Source organism: Coloeus monedula (genome assembly GCF_965178545.1).
Source record: "Coloeus monedula genome assembly, chromosome: 1".
Classification (NCBI taxonomy): domain Eukaryota; kingdom Metazoa; phylum Chordata; class Aves; order Passeriformes; family Corvidae; genus Coloeus; species Coloeus monedula.
The window spans coordinates 25,594,723-25,618,548 of NC_138781.1; the positions used below are offsets into that span (position 1 = coordinate 25,594,723).

Below are 23,826 nucleotides of genomic sequence, written 5' to 3' on the forward strand. Positions count from 1 at the left end.
CGACTTGTGCGCGTCCCTGCCCTTCGAGTCGGAGCGCCGGAGCCCCAACTTTCCCGGCTCCCACCTTAAACTGCCCCCACCCTCCACGCCCCCCCACCAGGAAAAAAAAAAAAGAGAGAAAAAAAAAAAAACAACACCCACCCCACGCGCCGGGGGGATGAAGGAAAAGAGCGGCGCAAAAAAGCGGCGGGAGTAGCCCGCCCTCCCCCTTCACACACCCCGCACACCGCCCTCCCCTTCCTCCCCTCCCTCAGTGAACGAGGCCCCTCGCACAACGGCTCCTTGGAGAGGAGGGGGGGAAGAAAAAAAAAAAAAAGGCGGAAAAGAAAAAAAAAAAAAAAAAAGAAAAGAAATTAAATTAAATCACCGCCGCCTCTCCAGCGGTGCCGCGGCGGGTAAGGGGAGCGGCGGTGGCTGGGCAGAGAGGAGGCAGAGCGCGGGGGGCGAGCCGGGGAGCACCGCGCTCTCCCTCCCAAACTTTGATGATGACCATGACTACGATGGCTGACGGGCTGGACGCGCAAGACTCTTCCAAATCCGCTTTCATGGAGTTCGGGCAACAGCAGCCGCCGCCGCCGCAGCCGCCGCCGCCGCCCCACTCCCAGCAGAGCTCGCCGGCAATGGCCGGAGCCCACTACCCGCTGCACTGCCTGCACTCCGCCGCCGGCTCGCACCCGCACCACCAGCATCACCACCACAGCTCGCCCTACTCCGGCAGCGCCGGCTCCTACAACCACCGCTCGCTGGCCGCCTACCCCTACGTGAGCCACTCGCAGCACAGCCCTTACCTCCAGTCCTACCACAACAGCAGCGCGGCCAGCCAGACGCGGGCGGACGATGCAGGTGAGCCGGCACCGCTTCCCGAACCCGCTGCCAGCTTCTCCCCCCGCTCCCTCCATCCCCGGGCCTCTTCCCGGCCCCCCCTCCGGGCACCTGCATAACGACCCCCGCCGTGCCCCCCGCTCCCGCCGAGGCAGGCGTCGTCCCTGGGTGCGCGGGACGGCGGGGAGAAAACGCGGGGGGTTGCCTGTTTCCGCGGCCCCTCCGCGGGCCTACTGCTGCGGTACCGGCAAGCGGGGCCGCCGCGCTCCCACCGCGCCAGCGGCGGCTGCTGGCGGTACCGCGGCGCTGAGCACCGGCGCCTTCCCCGCTCTCCCCGCGGCCGGCGGCAAGGGGCTGCACTCGGCGCTCCTTTGTTACGGCGGGACCGGCTTTAGGCAAAATTCCTGCTAACACCTGAGGAGTGAAAGTTTCCAGGCGAGCGGGTCGCATTCCGCTCGGGGGCCGTCTGATTTATGTATTTATTTTTTTGCAGGGAGACGTACATATCCATCCAGAGGGGCACGGGAGGGGGGCGGGGGGAAAAAGCATTGTTAAAAAGTCTCGGACTGGTGATTCACTGACCACCAAACTGGCGACGCGAAGTCAATTAGCCGAGTAAAACCTGGATGGCCCTGGAACAAGGCATACCTTCGCAAAGCCAGAGCTGCACTTTAAATTTTTAAAAATATTTTTGGGTTTTTTTTCTTCCCGGGAAGAAGGAGAGCGTGCCCACTGTGCCCGGACAGCTGTTTTTTCTCCCGGTAGCTCCCAAGCAGCAGCCTGTGCCACGCACGCCTGTAAGGAGATGCAGCCTGTGCCTACGCCGTGGGGTTGAACAGGCGTCGGGACAGGTTTTGGCGTTTTTAGGAGCCGTGGCTGCCAAAATACCCGCGTTTAATAGCTAAGGAGGGTGATGTTTCAGCTGTGTTGTTTTGCTTGCAGATCAGCAAAAAACCACAGTGATTGAAAACGGTGAAATCAGATTTAATGGAAAAGGGAAAAAGATTCGGAAGCCTCGAACCATTTACTCTAGTCTACAACTCCAGGCTTTAAATCATCGCTTTCAGCAGACTCAGTACCTGGCACTTCCAGAGAGAGCTGAACTGGCAGCTTCATTAGGACTTACCCAGACACAGGTAATTACTGGGAATCCCAAATCACTGAAAGCCTGCTCGAGCAACAAAGGCCAAGCAAAGTATGATGCTCCCCAAATATTTTGGCCTCTGTCGGGAACGGTAGAAAAGGTAACGCCACACGGTTGCCATCTCTCTGTGCTAGGACTTACCTAATGCGCGACAGAGATCGGGCGACCGCAGAAGGAGCTGAAAGTGCCCTTCCCTCAGCCGTCTGCGAGCGATCGCTCCCTTTTTGATGCCACACATAACGTTTTAAAATTGCCTATATTTTCGGATAATTCCAGCACCGAGATGCAATTTCCCAGCTGTGAAAAGGAGAACAAAGCAAAGGCAAGGAATCGCTGGGCCTGAGGTAGAGCTAAAAGCAAAGCTGCCTCGTAGCAACGTATAGGTAGAGGGGAAGCAGGAACGCGTTAGGAAATACCTGTTAAATCAATAGTTAATTCACCTTGGATGACTAACGCAAATGCAGTGGTTAGCCTTGGGCAAAATGTACGGAAGGTGATAATAGATCTGAAGATCAAAGACAGCCGTGTACAAAATTATGGCAGGTTAAGCCATAGTTAAGTGTGGTTGGAGTAGCTGTGCCATTCTGCTAATTTAAGCTTGAAAGACATATGAGGCATTACAGGCTTACCCAGCTGGGGTTTGTGGAGAGGTGCATGGATAGATGGGATCAATTCGGGTAAAACGTTATCATGTGAATCTGTGAGCTTAACAAATAACTTCAGGATTTTATCATTGTCATTGGTAACAGTCTCTTCCAGGCAGAGATTTTTAAATACTCAGCAAACATTAATGATGGGAATGGGCCTGATGGTTTTGCAAATGGGATTTTAGTATCCTTAGCATGCACGCTCTGTCTCACTGTTGTCTTGCTTTCTCTCTTGCACGCATAGATTTTTTTTTTTTTAGGGACCCGATCCTGAGCTTGCAGCTAGAGGAGAACCCTTGCTTATCCCCTAACATTATGATTGCAAAGTTTGAGAGGTCAAATACACATGGGGGATTTGTTTTCTTTGTTTGATTGATTTAAAATATATATTGTGTATACATGTCTTACCTATATATAATTTCTATAGTAATTCTGATCTACCAGTGGGCCTGATCCTTGCTCACCTTATCGAGTGCAGGCTTCCTCTTTGGGAGTTCTGCTGGGTAAGGTGCAGGATGAGACCCAAAGCAATGCTGATATACTATTACTCACAGAGAAAATAAAATTATTCTTTCTTTAATAATACGTTTTAATATAAAGCTGCAAAACTGGTCCCATTATGCCTCCTCCCCCGCCACATCAGCGTGGACTGCTTGATCTGATCGTGAGGATTTTGGATGCTCGATTTCTTTGTAAGATGCCCTTTGTCTATTGGCTCTTGTCTCCTGGCACAAAATCATATGATTGCCCATGTTTGACAACAGTTTGCCCGAATGATCAAATGACCTCCAAAATTCTGAATGAGGCGCTAAAACAGGACACCTCAGAGTATGTAGTCTGTTTCAGCCATAACAATCTGGCCTGCCGAGGGAAAACAACGTTCCAGGTTAAAACCTGCATCCCTCTCAATTTCCATCTCTGCTCTGCCTCCCCTGTTCTCTCCAGCTGCATCCAAAGCCCGAGAGCAGCCGTAGCTACCCCTCCTTCCCCTCTCCCCATCCCCAGCTCCACACCCGACTGGCGTGTGCCCTCAAGACCTTCTCCAGATTAGACCCCCGGCCCCCGGGGTCTTTCCTGCTGTGCCCTGGGCACTGACGGCAGCCTAATATCTAATGCGTTTCGGTTTACAGGTGAAGATCTGGTTTCAGAACAAGCGCTCCAAATTCAAGAAGCTGCTGAAACAGGGCAGTAACCCCCACGAGAGCGACCCTCTGCCCGGCTCCGCTGCCCTCTCCCCTCGCTCTCCAGCTCTGCCTCCAGTCTGGGACGTTTCAGCCTCTGCCAAGGGAGTCAATATGCCTCCAAACAGCTACATGCCTGGCTATTCTCACTGGTATTCTTCTCCACATCAAGACACAATGCAGCGACCACAAATGATGTGAATTGTCCAAGAGAAATAATCTCCCAAGAACGCCTCGTCTCGACATGGCAAGAAGTTCCCCTGCTTTGCCAAGCCGTGCCAGCTAACAGGCTCTGTGTGAACTTGTAGATGCGGCAAAGAGACAGAGTGGCTTTATTTTTTTTTTTTTTTTTAAGTAACCTCAGCGATTGATCTTTAACAGAAAGACACAATTTTCATTCTGGCGCACAGAAGACACTTCTCTTTAGGATATTTTCCTTTGGACTCCAAGGCACCAGCCTCTTTCTCTGTGGAGTATACGTCAAAACAAACTTTTTACAGACTTTGCCCACAAGAACCTGAATCTACCATGGCAGCCGTTTTTACTTGTTTAATGAGCTAAAGACATTACATGATGAAAGAGAGACTAGTCAAAGCTCCTTCATTTTTATTCACCAAATCCGGACTGGGGAAAGGATTAAAAGACAGAAGAAGTGATTTTAAAAAAATTAAGATGGGGGGAAAAAAAGGAGAACTGGTTGAAAACTGCAAATATACTGTAAGATTAGAACATTACCACGAAGCAAAATCTGCATGCTTTCTCAAAATGTAATGGGCTGCGGCTCAGAAGAAACCACCGTCTCTCACGCGAAGAGCCCCCTCATCCGCACAGACCCGCACCCGCACACAGCCGGACAGACTCCCGGAGACGAGCAGTAAAGACAGAGCGAGGGATTCGCGGCCAGACCCGCCGCTGCGGGCTGGGGAAGGAAGGTTCAGCGCTGCCCGGCGGCAGCCTCAACCACTGAGCGAGAGGGACCTTTCCCCGAGCAACCTTTCTGTATATATTGTTGAATTTTAGTTGTACATATACTTTGTATGTTTTTGTCTTCTTTCGTATATAGAGTAAAAGCCACAAAACGCCCGCCTGGCTCCTATTTCTCTTAACCTTAGCGGATCCCCACCTGCCCCGACTTGCCCCCCAGATCAGTCCGGGCAGAGGGATCCTTGTGCCCAGCTTGGCTGAGTGCACAGACACCCCTACCAAAGCATATATCTGCGAGCAAAGAAAGAAAAGATGAAGTGGGATGGGGTAGCTGGTGGCTTGGTTGGTTTTAAGGCTACGATTTAAAGACAGGAGATACCGAGTCCACAAAGATACGCCTAGACGAAGTTCCTAATCACCCGGCCATTTCTGCGATTTCAGTGCTCCGCTGCTTAGCTGAGCTGAGCCTTCTCGCCGAGGCAAAGCTCAGAGCCCTGTCTTCCTTCCCAAAGGTTGGAGACTCCAAATTATTAAGAAAGGAGGCGCCCTCCTTTGTTTTAAAGAGCAGACAATGCAAGCTGAGGAATGTTTTGCAAAGCACTGAGAGGTGCCCAGGCACACAACACGCTGTCCAGCCAGCTTCAGGCGCACCAGCTTGTGGAAAGCACAGCAACTACTGACAATGAAAAGCCTTTTCCTCATCCAAGCTGGATGCCCCATACTGCGAGAATTAATGTCTAGAGACCTGGGCATCCTTCAAATTATGAACCTTGAAACCACTGAGCCATTTATCAGAAGTCAATAGAGATCCTCAGAGTGCTCCATATAATGACAGCTACATACAGTCGTGCAAAAGGACAGTCACTATAATTAGACACAAAGCAAAGACTACTTACCAATATACCAGTGTTTTGGGGGGTGTTTTTTGGTTTGTTTTTTTTTTTTTTTGAGCAACTTCCACGCTCAGTCAGTCTTCAGAGTGCTTTAAAACCGATCAGTCTTGTCATTTTCTACCATTCGTATTGTTACATTAGGAAAAATGTTTTCTTTTCTTTTTTTCCCCTTCCCACTGTGAAACTTTGGGTTCAGAGCTCCCCAGGATCAATTCTGAACAAAGCCTCCAGCTGCAGTGCCATCCAATTTGAAGCAGACATTGGGGACAATTTAAGGTTTTTATCCACAAGAAGGTTTTTTTCCATTCTCTTAAATGCAGCCATAATTAGAGTAATTTTTCATGTAGCCCGCTGATTACAGCGTTTTTACCGTCAAAGATAATTACCTGTAATTTTCTTCCACTTTTAATACTAAAAAGCCATCTTTATTTAGATTCAGGAACAGGAAAGGCGAAACAAAAGAGGAAAATTATTCTGTTATTCATACACAAATTGCAGAGACGTAGGGCCTAAAATTGAAAATTAACCAAAATTATAATGCTGAAAAGAATGGAAGAGGCTTCAGAAGTACAGCTGGTAGTGGGGCTCACTGAATTATTCAAATGACACTGGAGAGAAAGCTACCATACATTTAAACCAACAGCATTGTGTGCATCTTTCAGAAAACCCCGCTTTACACCCCCCCGCCGGCCCCTGTGCGGGCTCACCCTCGCCTCGCAGAAGGGCGGCGGATGCCCTGGTGAGCGAGTCCCGCAGCCCGGGGAGCCCGGCCCAGCCGAGCCCAGCCCGGCGGGTCCCGGCCCCCACGGCCCCCGCAGGCACCTTAACCCTTTCGCTGCACCCGCCCAGCAGGGACGGCGGCGGGCGGTCCGCCCCTGCGCTGGCGGGCCCGGGGGGCGGGGGACACGGGGGTTCGCTGCCTCAAGGGGGCTTGCGGGGGGCCCGTCCTCCCCTGCACGCCGCGCGTGGGTGCCGGTGCGGAAAGCCTCTCGATGCGTCGTGCCCTCCTCCCCTACGAGTGATTCCTCAAATAGGCTCAGAAAAAGCCCAGACAACAAGCAAGCAAGCGAACAAATAAATAATAATAATAATAATAATAATAATAATAATAATAATAATTAGGCCCATTAGCTTAGTAGCGTGGGAGAAGGTGGGAAAGGTAGGCCTTCCCGGGAGCGGGGTGGGAGCGAATGGCAGCAGCGGCTCCCACTCGCGCGGCAACCGCCCCGGGAGACTCTCGTGAAACAGCGTCATCTATGGATGGAGCAGCGGCAGCTCCCCACACCAGCGCCAAACCTGCCGCCGCCGGGCTGCCAGCGCCGGCTCCGCCGCCGCCCGCCCGCCGCCGGGCTCCACCGCCCCGGGGCCGCGGAGAGCTGCGGAAAGGCGCGCCGCCGCCGCCCGGCTGCGGGCACGGGCAGACGGGGCCGGCCCGCGGCTCGCACGGTTTCTCCGCCGGCCGCCGAGTCCCGCGCTGCCCCTCCGGCAGCCCGTCGGGGCTCCCGCCGCATCCCCGCCCGCGCCGCCCGCCGCCCCCGGCAGCATCGGGGAAAGGGGGCGCGTATCTGTCGGGGTCCGGCCCGGGGAGGGAAACCACCGGCGCGAGAATGACCGCGAATGTGGGGGAGCAAAGACGGAGCGTGCCTCGACGGGCAAGGCGCGGAGCAGTCACAAACCAACCCCAAAACCAAGCGAGCCCCAAAACTTACCCCTCTGAAAATCTGCTAAGCAAGGATCGGGGTCTAGAAATCTATACTGAACAGAAGCAGTGGAGAATATTTTTCTGAGTCTCAGGGCAGAAGCTCTTTCTCTATATTCTTGGTTGAGTGAGCACATCCAGGTGTGAAATTGTTTGCACACCCCAGCACCTCTTATATTGCCAGCAAAATTAGCTGTTATTACTGTCACTGTTTAGTGATGGTTAGCTTGATAAAAAAAACCTGCTGTAATCAAGACCTGGCGCATCTTTGCAAATTACAGATAATTGTAAACGTCCAGATTATGATAATAGCATCCTAATCCAGCCTGCAATATAATTATTACAGAGTGTTACATCTGAAACTGTCCAGTAGGGCTAATTCAGCCATTATTTAGACCCTATTTTTGCACTGCAAATGGGTTGCTGAGTTGAAAATGTACGATTGTAATTTCACGGGGCACTCAATGAGTAATGGTATAGGGAGGGAAAAATACAAAAGTGAAATGTGAACAGTAGCGATCAAATCAAACTCTGAAGGACAAAAGACTGTTTGATTCATAGGGAATGAGAAGAGCGGGAATTAAGAAAATAGCAAATCAGTGGTCTGCAGCGTTACGTGTCCAAATCTCAACGAGTGCGAGCCTGATGTGAAGTCAGGGACTGCTGGTTCGGCTCCCGCCTTGCATCAGTCCGCCTCTCGGCTCGGCTCTTCCCGGCAGCCTCTCCCCGGCACCCGAAGCATCCCCGAGCTCCCCACCCATCCCCAAAAGAGGGCTCTCCATTGTCTTGTGCCTTCTCTCAGGTGACTGAACGTCACTTTCGGGCAAGAAGCCTCGGGAGCTTCGGAACCGGGAGGAGGAGAGTGCGGGGTGCGGGACCGGGGCTCCGGGCACTCTCCGCGGCGGGCTGTGGAGCTTGGCGGCCTTTTGCGCTCCCGCGCACCCGCTGGACCGGTCCTCAGGGGTCCTTAGGGAAATTATCACAGAACCGACTCAATTGTAATTAATTAACCGAAAGAGCCTGGCTAACAGGACTACCTGCAGCTAGCGAAGTGAACTCACTGGGCTAGTTGGCTTTCGACTCCTGATTAACTTTTATTAACCCTGGACACGAAATACACAAACCCGCTTCATTTTTTAATGGCCTAAATCATCAAAGCGCGGTTGCCGCCCGACCGGTTAGTCTCCGCAGGGTCCAGATGAGAAGAGGCAGCGCCCGGGGCTGGCCCCATGGGCAGCAGGGCTGCCGCCCCGGCTCTTGCTGGCCTCTCCCGGCCGCAGCCGCTCCTGGCAGCCCGCAGGAGCCTTTACTCTGCGCCCTTTTCTCCATGCGATTTAGTAAAAACCAGGCGAATAAAAGAAAGCTCAGTGGATAGAGAGAGGCGAAAGCCCTATAAAACGCGTTATATGGTGCGTGTCGAGGAAACCGTAAAGATCTCCTGGAATGGAGGGCCAGCTCCACAACCAGGCAGAGGATGCCGCTGCAGAGCACGAAGCCAGCTCAGGATCCGGCCCGGCGAGGCTGGCTGAGCCACCCTGCAAAACCCAGGCTGAGCTTTAGACAGCCTCTCCGGGAATGCCGAGGGGCAGGCGGCAGAGGGAGAGGAGCGAGAAGCCACCTCCAAGCTCGTCTTCGCCAAATGCTCAATCCGTTGAAGGTTCTGGCCGGGGCCGGCGCACTGGGCCCTCACCTGAAGGGGACTAAGGAGGTGAGGGAGATGGGAGTTTTACCCGCGGCCTTGAAGGTCGTGCCAGTGGAAGGTGTTCTCACAGACAGCAGGGGCGTGGGTGTGTGGTGGGATTTATCAGGTCTGTATTCCAGGCAGATAAACGATTGTTTATCCTCCCCGAATCGCATGTAAATAGACCCGCCACCGAACAAAGAGAAGAACTATTTAATTGATGCAACACGGATTCTCGCTAAAAAAAGAGAGAAAGGGAGGCTTAATGTAAACTTCGCGTTTCCTATTTTCACGGTTCTTATCTGAGCTATAAAACAGGTTGAGTTACTGCAAGCAATCGCTTAAATGACTGAAAGCAAGAAAAGGGGGTTCCCACACCCCCCCCCCCCCGCCCCGATTTTCCTGAAGCAATAGATCTCCTTTCCGTAATCCACAACCGAAACACCTAAAGGCTGTCAGTCGCAAAATTGCGTGGCAGAAATCTTTAATCGATGCCACATGTGGGATGCAGTCTGGGGACACAGCGCTGCCGGCGGTTGAGCGGGCAGAGCGCGGAGGCCCGCGCAGGCAGCGCGGCCGCCGGGGAGCTAAAGCACGGGGGAGACCGAGGGCAGTAAGAGGGCGACAGGAACGCCTGGCAGGCGGGCTGCCCTGCCGCGGTGACAGGTTGGAGGGGGTGTCTTTTCTTTCCCCGGGAAGGAGCGGGAGGGAAACGGAGGCGCTTGGCGAGGGGGCAGCGCTTCCCGGCTGCAGGCTGTGCCCGCGGGCGGTGCGGGGATGCCCGGCACGGACAGGGGGGCTCGGGCGGAAGCGGGAAGGTGCTCCTCCCGCGTCCGTAGGTGGGGTTGGCGGGCACCGTGTGTGTCTGGGTGTGGGTGATGTAGGTGTGCGTCCCAACCGGGGGCTAGCGCAGCCGGGGGTGGTGTGCTGTGGGTGTGAGAGCCCCAGGGGTGCAGGCAGTGTCAGGACCTCTCGATCTGGGGCAGCGGGGGCTGCAGGCTGCTCTGTGTATGTGTGTCTGTGTGTCTGCGCGTCTGTGTATGTGTGTGTGTGTCAGGCCCTGTGGCTTAGCCCTGGAGCCGCTCGGCACCCACAGGAATGTGGCTCCCCTCGGCTCCCCGAACTGCCCCGGCTCCACATGGAAGTGGCCGCCAGGAAAACAGAAGGGAGGGGAAGAGGGGGAGGGGCGGGGAAAGCCCCGAGCCAGCAATTCGCGGAGCCCAAACCCAGCATCAGACAAAGGACAGTTCATGCCATCCTTTTCCCGGGGAGGCAAGGGGGGAGGCCTGGCCAAGCTAGGCTCCCTCCGGCCGCCGCCGGAGCCCAGGGGGTGCACCCAGGCGGGAAGAGGCGCCGGGGTGTGCCTGCCTGTGTGTGCGGGGACAGAGAGGACAGGAGCATCCCCCTCGGCCCCGGAGGAGGGGCGGCCATAGACTCCGAGTGTTCATCGAGGCCGGGGCCACGCGACGGGGAGCCCCGGCGAGGACATTTCTTACCCTCTCTGGGGGAGGGATGCCAGGCTTTTCCCGACCTGCCCAACACCAACCCGATCTGGGAGGAGGAGAAATTAAGGAGGGAGAGGGACCGGCATGGAAACCGAGCCGAGATGACTCGGCTGGCTTGGAAAGGCGAGCGATGCCTAGTCCAGCGGCCGCAGTGTAAATTCCCATCTCTGTCCGGCATGCTGCCTGCCGGCATTCCGCCTTCCCGGAGCTGTTCCTGCTCTGTCCGTCCGGGCCCTCACGGCCCCGGCAGGTTACCGTAACCAAACAGCCCCGCGGCAGCTCCTCAAAGAAAGGGGTGGGTGAACCCACCTGGGAAATTGACTTCCACCTCTTGTGTCCAAACCTTTCTGCAAAGGGAAGTGACCTCGGGGAGAATCTCTTACTGCAGGTTGAATGCTTGTCTAGAGGGAAATGAGGAAAAGAACGGAAGAAAATGAAAAGGTCAAGTTTTTCAAAAATTTTTTTGCACCGCATGGAAGTGAGCAGAAGAGACAAAGCCGACCTTTTCCTCAGCCCCAGAGTCGCGGAAAGTCCCTGCAACCTTGGGCGTAAAATGAGCAGGAGACGGTCACCAGAACCGCAGAAGAGATGGGGAGCGGCGGGGCACCGCGGCGGGGCGGCCGCTCTCCGGCAGCGGGCAGGGGTGGGCAGCCGGCCGCGGCCCCCGCCGCCCTGCCGCCGGCACCCCCGCACCCTCCCCGGCGTGCAGGGAGCACAACCGAACAAACTGGTCTATTGTACTGCAAGACATTTACCAACCCCCAAACCTGTTACAAAACAGCAAACCCGGGCTTCTTTCTTTGGGGAGAAAACTACGCACACCACACTCACGCACACGCACAAAACATGGCAGGCAGGAAAGGAGGGAGAAGAAAGGAGGGGGAGGGCAGCGGGGAGGAGGACTGGAGACAGGTAAGTGCGCTCCAGGGCAGGAGCGTGCCTTTTCAGGCCTCGCCTCCCCCCCTTCCAGCACTCTCCTCGCCAGCCTCGGCTGCCAGAGGGGCATCTTTCATCTCGGGGATCCTTCCAGCGACGCCTTTGGCACATTCGCTGCTGTCGCCGTACCCCGCACGGCCGTGAATTACCGCTGCCCCCCAGGACAGGGGTCCCCGTGGGAACGTGCTCCGCCGCGGGGGCCCCGCGGGCCTGGATTTCTACTGGAAGAGAGCCCACGCTCCGAGCGAGTGGTCCGCTCCAGTGGGCAGCGCTCCGGCCATCTCGCCCAAGCCGTGCCTCCAGCACCGGGCAGAGCTAGCGACTGCTCTGACGCAAGGGTATTTTCCCCTAAATCAGGTAGAGATAAAACAAAAACAATAAAAGTACCTCTGCAACGTCCCTCCTTCAGTCGGAGCGGCCGCAGGCTTTTAGCAGGAGCGAGGGGAGCGGAACCCTCATTTTATCCTTTTCTCATATTTAGTGGCTCCCTTTGACGGAAACGTAATTTGTATAATTAGCCGAGTGCACACGGGCGACTGATGGGCTGTGGAGTGTGCAGCTCTCGACGCTAATTGCTCTCGGGGATTCGGGGCGGCTTAAGGCGAGAGATTTGCTTTCTCGCATCAGGATGGGCAGCTTTCCCTTCAGCTTAAAGCACTATGCAGTAAGACGTACGCGGTCTTGCCAGAGCCCCTTTCCCAGCGGGGAGAGAGCACCGCCGCCCTTCGGCTCGCCTGCGGGTACCTGCAAGGGCCAGATCCTGCCAGCATGCCCGGACTGTGGTGGCACTGCACGGCACTGGAACAGAACGTGAACTCTCAGCTCCCATCCTCTTTCCTCACTTTCTTTCTGCAAGCAAATTAGTATTATATTTTTTTCCCTCTTATTAACAGAAGAAGGGGTAATTTGGAAACGTTTCTCGTGGTCGAAATAATTTTATTTTATTCAGAATATACAGTTTAATTCCTCTATCTACAATTATTTACAGGGTTAAAATAACATCGAAAAAAGTCTCTGGAAAAGTTGAGGTCATAGATTTCAAGGCACCAATGATAGTGTCCACAGCTGAGCCAAAAATTGTCCGTATTGTATAAAAAAGGGTTTTTCCTTTGAAATGCAATAAGTTACATGCACAAGCTTTACACATTTTAATCTTTTTGTTTCTTTTCCCTTTTAAAAATTCCCCATATGCATTCCTTTCGTTATTATTCCTTAACAGTAAAACACAGGAGTCCAAGGAACAACCAAAAAAAAAAAAAAAAAAGTAAAGAAAAAAGGGCCAGGCTCTAATAAATCGTCCCAGAGGCCAGCGCTAACGGGTGCTGTAGGGAGCCGTGGGGTTGGAGGTGGGAGTTGATGGAGTTGGCAGCGGGGTACCAGGAAGTGGAGCTCTCCAGGTAGCTGGATGCAGGGGACGGGTTGGAGTTTGGAGGGTGAGCGTGTGCGTGGGCATGATGGCTGAGGGAGCGGGACGAGCCCTGAGGTTCCCAAACCGCAGGTGACTGTGGAGAGTTGCAGGCCATGGGGTCGCTGGAGCTGGGGCTGTGCTCCGGAGGCATCTCCCCGTTTTTCATGATCTTCTTGATCTTGGATCTTTTATTCTGAAACCAGATTTTCACCTAGGAGCGGGGCGGGAGGAGAGGAGAAGGGAGGAAAGAGGGAGTGGGGAGGGAAAGCGACACCATTAATGCCCGCCTGGCAAGCCGGTGCTTCGCGGCTGCGGCGCCTCGCATCCCGCCGCCCTCCCGCCCCTCCGCGGGGGCCGATCCAGACCTTCCCGCGGCACCGGGCTGAACCTGGGGTTATGGACCCGCCAGGCCGGGCCGGGCCGAGCAGAGCCACTCGCGGTACCTGTGTCTGCGTGAGTCCCAGGGAGGCTGCCAGCTCGGCCCGCTCGGGCAGGGCGAGGTACTGGGTCTTCTGAAACCTCCTCTGCAACGCTGCCAGCTGAAAGCTGGAATAAATAGTCCGGGGTTTGCGCACTTTCTTTGGTTTGCCGTTCACCATCCGCACCTCGGGCTCCGCCACCTCCTTCTCTGCACGGGCGCAAGAGCGGGAGAGAGACGCAGACATTAAGTTCGCGACAGGCTCCTCTCCGCGCCGCGCAGCCTGCGCCGCCGGGGCGGCATCCCGCCCGCGGGCCGGGCCGGGCAGCGGCGCCGGCCCGACGGGCCCCTGCGGCTTCCCCCGGGGCTCCCGCAGCCGGGCGGCGGCCCCGCGCAGCCTCCGCCGGCTCCCCGCAGTGAGACGGGGGGGAACCCGCTCCCTCCACACCGACGTCGGCCACCCCTGGCCCTCCTCCGCCTCCCACGCCCGTCCCGGGCATCCTGCCGGGCGCGCAGCGCTGCGCGGGCGGGAGCGCAGGGCATGCGCGGCCGCCGCGGGCGTTGGGAGGATGGTTGGGGGCCTGCTGGGAAGAGCTCGGTCCGGAGTGGAGTCGGACCCAAGGCTTTGACCACATCCTCCGCACGCCCGCGCCTCCCCCCTGCCGCCGCCGGCGTGTCCCCAAGCGCCGCCGCGACCGCACTCGTCCCAGCCAAGCCCCAGCCGCTTGGCTTCACCACGGGTTTTTTTTTTTTTTCTTCCTGACCCCTTTTTCTTTTTCTTTTTCTTTTTCTTTTTCTTTTTCTTTTTCTTTTTCTTTTTCTTTTTCTTTTTCTTTTTCTTTTTCTTTTTCTTTTTCTTTTTCTTTTTCTTTTTTTTTCTTTTTCTTTTTCTTTTTCTTTTTCTTTTTCTTTTTTTTTTTTTTCCCTACAGCAAGTTACAAATAAGTAAAGCACTTCAACCACGACGCTTTCTGGTGAAAAACCCTCCCGGCTTCGCAGCCCCGCCACGGCTGGGCTCCCCCTCCCAGTCTCCTCCCCCGCCCCTCCAGCACAGGGAGAAGGAAACTTTCTTCAACACCGCGAACCTGAGTTTGAGACACGCAACAAGGCTCGGCTATTTTCTCCCTCTTCCTGCGGGGGGAAGGAGGAGGGAGGTAGCCGTGGGGGCCCGGGGGCAACTGACAGAAGCGCTAAAGCACTAGTCCTACGATTTGTAGTTTAGATCATGCGGGCTGGTCAAAAAGAATAGACCAGTAGACCAGCTCTCCACTTTTTCCTCCCACCCCAAAATTTTCTCCCCCCCCCCATTTATTTATTTATTTTTAGTTTCCCTTCTGGTTCAGGGAAAGGCGCATCCCCGTGGTCCGTGGGTCAGGGATCTGCCGGGGCGCGCTCCCCCAGCCTCCCCAAAGCCACGGGAGCTTCCCACACACTCCCGGCCCTCACCTGGCTGGCTGGCGGAGCTCTGGACGCGGTTGTAAGCCCCGCTGTACTGGTGGTAGGGGCTGGCGTAGCTGTAGTCTGCATAGGCTTTGGCAGGATAGTTCCCGGCAGATCCGTTCATGCCGTGGTACTGATACTGGTAGGGGTTGAGTGCTTTGCCGTAGGAAGCCGAGGTAGGCGAGCAGTAGCCGTGCGGGGCTCCCCCCGCCGGGCTGTAGTAGTCGGAATCCGTAGCCGAGGACTCGGGTAAAGTGGGAGATTCCTGGGACGGGTGGTGCATGGCTGCAGCCGTCTGAAAAGGAGCTTGGAAGTCGCCGGATCTGATGTTGGGGACCCTTCTGTCAAATACTCCTGTCATAGCTCGGAGCCGGCGGCGGGCTGGGGCTGGCGGCGGGGCTGCTCGGGTCTAAGCAGACATGTCTGGGGGAGGAGGCTGCGGCGCGGTGTCTGTCTCCGGCAGACTGCTGGCTGGGGCGCAGCATAGGCTTGGTTAAATCCTTAATTGCGCTCTTACGCACAGCAGGGTGGATCGGGTTCCATTGGCCAGAGCAATCGGGAGCAGCGACACCCTAACTCGTCCAACTAGTTTAGCACAACAAAGCTTCGGCTTAAAAAAAAAAAAAAAAAAAAAAAAGAGGGGGGAAAAAAAGAGGAAAAAAAGTCCCATTCAACCTCTTTTTTAAGTGAATACCAACAGCAATCTCCGAGTGGGAGCGTCGCGATTGGGAGGTTTCCGCCTCCCCCCACCACTGCAGCCGGCGAGGGGGCACGGCGAGCCCCGCCGCCCTGCAGCCCGGTGCCCCCGCACCTCCTCTCGCAGGGCCCTGGGGGAGGGCTGCAGCCAGGCCGCTCGGATTTGCTGTTTGCTCCCCCCTGGCTACGCTGATGGCTTGGGAGCACCGCACCGGGCACTCCTGGTTCCCAACTCGATTTCTGATCTGGTGACAATAACCATCAGTCTGACCGTGCTGTTTCCTTCGCATCGTCCTCCTTCCCCGGGGGAACGCCGTCTGGGACCTCCGCGCTAAATACAGCGAACTCTATTACCCCCAAGTATCTTGAATTTTAGTTACATCATTTCCTGCATTTCCAAGACCCTAGAACGGCCCGGAGCCAGGCGGGAGACTCCCGGCATGATGCCCGGCCGTGGGGCTATGGGGGAGCTCCCAGTGGCACCATACGGCCTAGGGGCACCCGCGCCGCGGATGTTGCGGAAGGCGACCTGCCCGTAGCACGATGGCCGCGGGCGGAGAGCCCCCGACTCTCGCCAGCTCCGGCGCCCCTCCGGGTGCGCTTGTGACCGCTCGGCCCCACGAGTGTGCGCTCCTCACCTCCCCGGGGCGGTGCTCACCGTCTGGTCCGGCTGCGGCCCAGGGTCAGGAGCCCCTCATGAAGGGAGCTCAAATCACCCTCACGCGTGGGCAGGACGACTGTGAGGCCGTCGTGGGGTTTCTCCACTTGGAGGTTGTCGCAAGAACCCTCTTTCCGGGTGACAGCCCCCCAGAAGTGACCGGCGCTGTGCGGGGGTGTCCTCCTCACAGCACTCTGGCCAGCAGCACCCTCCTTCACCTGCACCCGTTCTTTCGCGCCCATCTACGCACTCAGGTCCCAGGCAACGCACTCTATGGCTGGGCCGGGGAGAGCCACGGGCTGGTGATGCCCGTCCCTGGTGATTTTACAGCAGTGCTGCAAAAAAAAAGGATCAAATTTTACTAGACACTAAGGAAAACAAATAAAAGGCTGTTTTCAGTGACCTGGAGTTGTAGATTTTTCTGAAGTTGTTTACTCTCCAGATTTAGCCTGTTTGCTCACCAAAGATCTCCCAGCCAGCTGAGTAACACTTGTAACACAACCGTGCATGTTGTACTTGAACTTATTGTTTGCTTTGGAAATGTCCACAGCTCATATAAAATCACATTAAACAAATCCCTAAGCATTTCATTCTATGAATCACTTACTTAAATCCATTAGAAATATCTCCCCCTCACACCTTTTTTTTTTTTTTTTTTTTTTTTTTTTTGTAAAGAGAGGAACCGGAGAGAGATACATATGTTTACGACTGGGGAAGGGGAGAGTAAATTTATTAAAGCTCCCAGTTTGCATCCAGCTGGAAGGGTCGGTAGAGGTTTTAAGCAGATGAAGAGGGGGAGAGGGGGGAGGAAAGCCCATTTGTGTCATAAATTCCAGGGCACTGCACTTCAACACGTCCGGGCAGGAAGGTGCCGTTTTAAGGGAGAGAACGGGAGAGGAGAGGGGCGCCTGCCTCGCACCCAGCCCCGGCAGCTCTGGGGCCGCGGCGGGTCCCGGCCAAGCCGTCCCGACACGGCTGCTTGTACAGCTCCCCGGGGAAATCTGGATCGGTTTCCTGCAGCAGAGAAAGTTTGTTCTTGTTTTATTCAGTAGCAGAGCAGGGGACAAAAAAAAGTTTCGATATTAAAAGGAAAACAAAAAAAGCAGAAGCCCACCAGATCCAACCGCAAACCCCCCAAGCTGATTTTTTTCTGAAGGCATCCGCCGCCGTTGCAGTCCGTGCGAGGATTACGGGGCTGAGGGCACACAAATCCGCCTGTTTGCGGGTTTCCTGCCCCCCGTCCTTCCCAGCCCGAACCCGATTTTCTTGCCTTTCTGCTGTTTCCCCCCAGCGGTTTTTATTTAACACATCCGGTGGGAGCGGGCGGTTCGGAGGGAGCCGGAGTCTGTTTTCCATTTCACAATATGGTCATTGTTTACCGGCACATGCCCGCCGCGTCGCCTGAGCGGCTGCCCGGGGCCCCCGCGGCCGGTTCGGGCCCGAGCCCCGCTGCCGCTCGGGGGAGGCGGGCGGCCGTGTCCGTGTGTCCGGGCAGCGCCGCCGCTGCCGGCTCGGGGCGCGGGGGCGCCGCGGCCGCCCCGGAGGCGCGCGCTGGCCGTGCCCGTGGCAAGAGCGCCCCGGCGCGGCCGCGGGCCCGCAGCGCCGCCCGCTACCTGCGCGCCGCCCCTCCCGCCCCGCCGCCGCCGCCGCCCCCGCCGGGGCCAGACTGAGCGGCGGCGGCGGGCGCGGAGCCGGGCGGCCCCGCCAGCGCTGTCCCCGCAGGGCACGGGGACCGGGGCGCGGGAGCCGCCGGGCCGGCGGCCGCGGCAGGACAACGCGGCGATTGTTCCCGCCTGCGCCTGGGAGCTGCCGCGGGGGCCGGGCGCTGGGGCCCCGACCGAGCCCCACGGCGGGCCGGGCGCTGTGTCCCGGCCGGTGCCCGCCGGCCGCCCCGCCCTTCCCCGGTCCTGGCTCGGGAGCATCCCCACCGGCTGAACCCTCCGCCCGGGTTCACAGAGCGCTCTCCGTCCCCGCTCGCTCTGCAGCGCTTTGTTTCCAGCCAACGAGCGAAGTATTTAGGATGAGCCTTTCAGACTTTTGGATAAAATCTTGCAATTGTTCACAGAAAATCTTTCACTTTCTGGATAAAATATTCTCTCTTGGGCACCGAGTTTTTTGCTGGAAACTTTATTTGCACGGAAATTGCTGGCAAAGAATGAAAGGAAATTTTTTCCCTTCCTTAAAAAAAAAAAAGCCCCAAACAGCCCTCCGCAGTGGAAACATGGATTAACTCTTGTTTTACAGCATCAGAACATGATGACTGCCATTCAACAACTTCAACAACTGAGGACTTTCCTCACCTTAGGCTTAGGACTTGTTTACCTAGGGGAGTATTTTCAGAATGAAGAGGCGAAGGGACTGAAAGCCCTTGTGTTCTCACCTAAGGCCAAAAAGAAATTCTGCTTCAAAGTAAAAAGTATTGTAATTTTCACTATGGGCAAAATCTATTGAGGATCCAGTGGAGAGGGCTAGTGAACTGCCCAGAAGGATGTTCACAAGACAGTGGTAAAGGTAGAAATGCAGGAAAGGATTTTGGGAAGCAGCAACTGGAAGCAGGAAAGGAGAAATAAACGTGACAGAAAACTCAGGGAAGGCATCTAAGACTTTTTGTTCACATTTCAGTAGCTTTCTGAAGAGCCCTTGGCTTTGGGTGCAGCTGGTTCAGAGAGAGGAAAATGGGCATGTCTCCACCTAGGCACAACATGCTCTGCCTTGGGGAACTTGTCACTCCTAAAGGAAAGGATATTTGTGTTCCTGTGAAGGTCATTTGTGTTGATGGAAGGATGCACATGTGAACTTGGGATCAAAGCCTGTCTGGCCCCTAAAACACTGGTGCAGGCACTGATTTAGCCCTCCATCCCAAAGCGTCCACTAGGTTCTGGTAATTTCGCACCCCTGGAACACTGTTTTCTCTTCCAGTTTCTTGTGCATGCCCAAGAAACTCTGGGCCTCCAGTTAATGAAGCAAACCTGTCACTTTGGCATTTCCATAGCTGATGGACTCACTGCCAGGCTTGGCCACAGACTAGGCTCTGCTGGCCTCGCTTGTCCAGCCTGTAAATTGCACAGCGCATAAAAACTGTGACATACAATGTTAGGAATTAGAATTTTCTTTTTAGGGCAAATAGTGACTGTCTCTTTCACTTGCCAAGGAGCTGACATGACAAGTGTACACTTGCACCTATTTCCCCCAAATTGCACCAACATGGGTGAAGAGAGGAGCTAGGGGTCCTTGTTAAGGTCAGCTGTAGCAGGCTGAGCCAAAGGTGGGGGACAAGATGATGTTAAAAGATTTCCTGGAGATGCAAGACTCCTGCCTGCATACCCCTTTCCCTTCTTTCTCAGGGCATGCCTTCCAGGGTTGCTGAAGCGTTGCTTAGCTGTTTCTTGATGCATCACAACCTTCCCAAGGCAAGGCATTGCCTTGCAGTCCCAGCTGAGTCATGGCCTGCTCCTCCAGAAAGGGAAATATTCAGTGAACTTGACCATTCCTTTACCTTTCGGAGTTCCGTCCACATGAACTCATGGGGCAGACGGGGAACTCACATTATTCTTGTGACCCATCTCAACAAATATGGAGATCTGCTCTGGGCTGGGCAGGATCTCTCAGGAAAAGCCTGTCCTACTCTTTTTTTTTCCCATTTCCAGCCCATGTGCTTCCATTGCAGTGTAACGCTGGCCTTTTTCTAAGGTCATGGAGGCCAGCAGAGAACCATCATCAGAAAACCCAACTTCTCCCAATGGAGTTGTTCTACCCGCCTTCTCCTCAGGTAGCTGGGTGTTGTTGTTCCAATAACTGTGGGTTCTTCAACTGATGTGAGGCCCAGTGTTTTCCAAAAAAGCCAAGACACAAAGCAGATGGAGCCCTCTCCAGATCTGCAGTTTGGGTCAGCAGTGAGAGCTGCAGAAGCATGGCTCCTTGTGAAGTTGCCTCAAGTTTCCATAACAGATGTTTGAACATGGATCTGGAGCCGCATGGGCAAAGCTGCTGCTGGAGCTCTTGCTCTGATGCAGAGCATGAGCCAGCACCACTGGAGAGCTGAATGTAAAATCTCTCTTTGCCAGAAACACTACAGGGAAAATATTTGCTCTATCTGCCCTTGCTGCCCAGCAGCAGTGCCACAGGGCACTGCAGACGTCTGGCACGGCAGACGGTGATGGCAGTGACATACTGGGAAGGGTCTCCAGCCAAGAGCAGAGGAGGAAAGGACCTCAGCTGTGGTAGCAGGAGGGGCAGGCATGAATGACTTCAGGAAATTCAGCATCCTGGATGAGTGGGCAGCTGGGCTGGATGACTGTAATGATCTTTTCAGGCCTTAAAATTTATTACTGCAGCTTTTAGCTCCGGGTAGCCAAAGGCAGTTGCTCCTCGAGGAAGAGGGTTGATTCATCTCCAGCACAGACATTCACCCTGCTTATTCTCTCTCACCTGTCACATCTCCTTCAGCTGTAACTCACTTGTTGGCCTCTCAGATAGGAGCAGGGTTGCTGCCTCTCTGCAGGACTTCAGATGTGAGATAAATCCCTTTGCATCCCAATGCCACAGGAATGCTTTCCTAGATCTCTGACATCCCTGTTAAAAGATGACTGGCCAAAGAATTTGAGGCACAGCTCTTCAGGCACTTAGGAGTGATTTCAGTGGGGCAGGGCAGGGCAGGGCTGCTGGCTGAGGGGCTCAGGGAAGCCCACCTCCGGGCCCTTGTGGATTTTAACTTACAAATCTCAGGAATTAAGCTTGCAATTTTCCTTTTGCTCTTTTAATAATGATCTAATATGTTGTTTTCCTATAGAGGTCAGCCAAACTTTTATAATTTAGACCTTGAAGGATTTGCAGATGATGGCAGCCTTAGGAAAAACTCTTGAAAACTCCTGCTTAGCTAATGCCTGTGTAATCAGCTCAAATCAGGCAGTGTTAAACCATACAAATCCATGAAGAAATTAAATGGTGGGAACAGTGACTATGGGAAGGGACACTGAACAAGGGACAAGGACACCTTGCAGGTTAAAGATCAAAGTGGCAAATGCACATCTCTTGTCATATGGTTCTGTCCCTATTACTTATTCCTTACACGGTCTGCTTGGTCTTATCTATTAAGTTTATCAATATGCACTCACCATATATGCTACATACTCTAGCTAGCAGTAGAATATATCTACAAAATGACTTAATAACTTGCATCTGTCATAAAACCCGCTTTATGTCCAGTTCTTCAGTTATAGCCTTTTTAGTAATATTTTAGAAGTAAACACATGCTTGGCTTTGCCCATGTAATTCCAGGGCTATATTAATTTATTTCATCTCATCTGCTGCCTTAGGTTTTATGTCCTTCACTGAAACATACACTACCATAATTCAAACTTTGTCTCCTAAAAGTTCCCTATGCAGTACAGGGGAACCTTCTTCTCTTTCATCTTTCACAATCCAGTCTGCAGCTGCGAGCAGCCCTGCAGGGAAGTTGGATGTCACTGGCTGCGTTGTCAGTGCTGTCTCTTCAAGGGGCTCTGTAAGGTCACCACCATATTTATAAGCATAGAGGAAAAGACTTTCCTTTTTCTGGTATCCATGTTTGAATTACATCTTTGTCCTTGAAAGAGGGCCTGCTGCAAGAAACATCAAGATGCTCTACTTTAAGATTCATTTTATGTTCCTGTGAAGATCTTAATTTATTGGAAAAATGGAGGTTATTTTCTTCTTCAGCTAAGATTTCTTCATCACAATGTTCTCTAGTCAGTGACTGAAAAATAGCACTTGGGGCTGTATTATTTTTGTTTCTGCAAGCCAAGTTCTTTTATTATTAAGAAAATGCCTTGGTTTGGGAATGAGAAATAAGGTGGTTTTCTTCAGAGACAGATTTTGAATATGAAGGCACATATTTTGAGGAAAAGTAGCACCTGGCTGGATACCTACAGAAGGAAAAGGATTTTCATTAAGGATATTTAAGTGAAAATACATTTGGATTTAAAATAAGACATGTTTTACAATTTTTATTTCTTTATTTCTTTATTTTCTTTTTATGCTTTCAAAAAGCATAAATTAATCTTTGAAAAAAGGTCCAAAAGGTTAGGGTGGCTTCTGCATGACTCATCATACCTTTTCATGAAAATGCCTTCTTTTCCAAGTGAGATCTTTGGATCAAGCAGAAGATGGAAGAAAGATGGAGACATGACCAAATGAGGTTGTATGGCTCATACTGTGCAGGAAACCAGAGGAAATGATTGCTGTGTTCCCTTCTGGTCTTCAAATTTTTTTCTCAGTTTAATAAAAAGTTCCACTTTTTCCTCACATGCTGCCAAATAATGTCACATCACCCTGATTTGGGAATTATTCTGTATTAGAAATGGTGCATGTGTGATGATGCCTGGCTTTGGGACTTTTTCTCACTTGAAAGAACAGCAGTTAACCCTACAGCTCTTTAAAACAAGGTGTGCATGGCCACATCTTCCTTTTCCCCCGATGTCCAGGGGGAACCCACCTGACACAAACCACCACCATGATCCACATCCAGCTAAACCAATAGAAAGGGTCTCCACTGGCTCCAGTGGGAGTAGATGGAAGTCTTGTGTGCCCAGGTTCCCTCTCCTGGTTCAATACCTGGAGCCACAGAGCTGTAGCTTCTGCCTTACCCTATTCATTGTGGTACTCGTGCTTGGCTCTCAGCTGTTCTCTCTCCATCCCACTTTGCTGGAGGACTCTGTGTGATGGGTTGGACATAATATCTTTTCCTCCTCTGGCACTTGTTACAGATCTTAGGCAGCTAAGAAAACCTCATCATGCTTGCTGTTGCTCTTTGCCTCAGTGAACTTGCAGTCTAGAGGAGGTATGGATAGACTGGTGAGTAGAGAAAGCCATTGCCCTTAAGCCTGTCCTCAGCCTTTCTGCTGTGTTATACAAAAGATGACAATTATCCTCTCTGGCTTTGGAAAAGAAGCTAGATAAAATGCAGAGATTATGAAGGGAAGCAGTCATATTACAACAATTCTGGGCAACGAAATAATAGTTGTGGGTGGAATGAAAGGATGGTACAGTGTCATCCAAAGCCGCACTGGTGCCAGTGTGAGTCTTTCCAGCCACAGTCAAAAGAACTTTATGCAGCCCTTTGTTTGCTTACACACTGTAACATAAAAGGTGAAATCTTCCATAGACTGAAGTGACCAGGATGTCATTAGTGTAACTTTACACAGGATTTCAGGGGAGATGGCTTCAGGTGTTGGTGCACAGGATTTGGACTAAGGATCTCTATCAAACCTAGTTCTTTTTTCGGTGAAGTAACTGGTGATGTTGCAGCTTGAATGGAGCAGAGCTCCTTACTGAGGGCTTTGCATTTAATCTTTTCTCACTAGGACTTCAGAAACTAATAGAGTGTTAACAAAAGAGCGAGAATCACATTTTTCTGCACATTTTGTTTTTATAATTGTAATATTATAGTGCTGTTTACTCAACCAATATAAACCCAGTGCTCTTGGCAAATACTTACAATGTGTGTGCTCTGAATTTATTCTTTGCAAAGCAGACTTTACACGCCACAGATGAAAATGCTTCAGCCTCATTTAAATAGGAAATAAAAGGGATTGCATTACTCTATTTCTTTGCTGAAAAAAAAAAAGCATTGTCCTCTTTCAGAGTTCAGATTTCATTTTCTTCAAATGAAGTTGTGGTGGTTAGATTTACAAAACTTCTATTCTTTTTTTTTTTTTTTTCCACAGATCTGCAAATTTCCTATCTTTAAAGTGTTTGCACAGAGTCAAAAAGGAAACAATAGAAACACAAATCTTCA

At 53.2% G+C, this 23,826-nt stretch overlaps 2 protein-coding genes across 2 annotated transcripts; one reads left to right on the forward strand and one right to left on the reverse strand.

Annotated features, from left to right (window-relative positions):
* Positions 1-482: 482 nt before the first annotated feature.
* On the forward strand, positions 483-3,995 carry DLX6 (distal-less homeobox 6; the record flags this gene model as incomplete). The annotated part of the gene is made up of 3 exons (XM_082293489.1): positions 483-843; positions 1,765-1,958; positions 3,744-3,995. The coding sequence occupies 3 exons, from the start codon at positions 483-485 to the stop codon at positions 3,993-3,995; spliced, it is 807 nt and encodes a 268-aa protein (XP_082149615.1).
* An 8,723-nt stretch (positions 3,996-12,718) lies between these two features.
* DLX5 (distal-less homeobox 5) lies at positions 12,719-15,183 on the reverse strand (the record flags this gene model as incomplete). Its single annotated transcript, XM_082278720.1, is given in 5 exon segments — positions 12,719-13,051; positions 13,284-13,468; positions 14,705-15,091; positions 15,094-15,141; positions 15,144-15,183. Coding segments are annotated over 5 exon segments (993 nt in total).
* Positions 15,184-23,826: the final 8,643 nt, after the last annotated feature.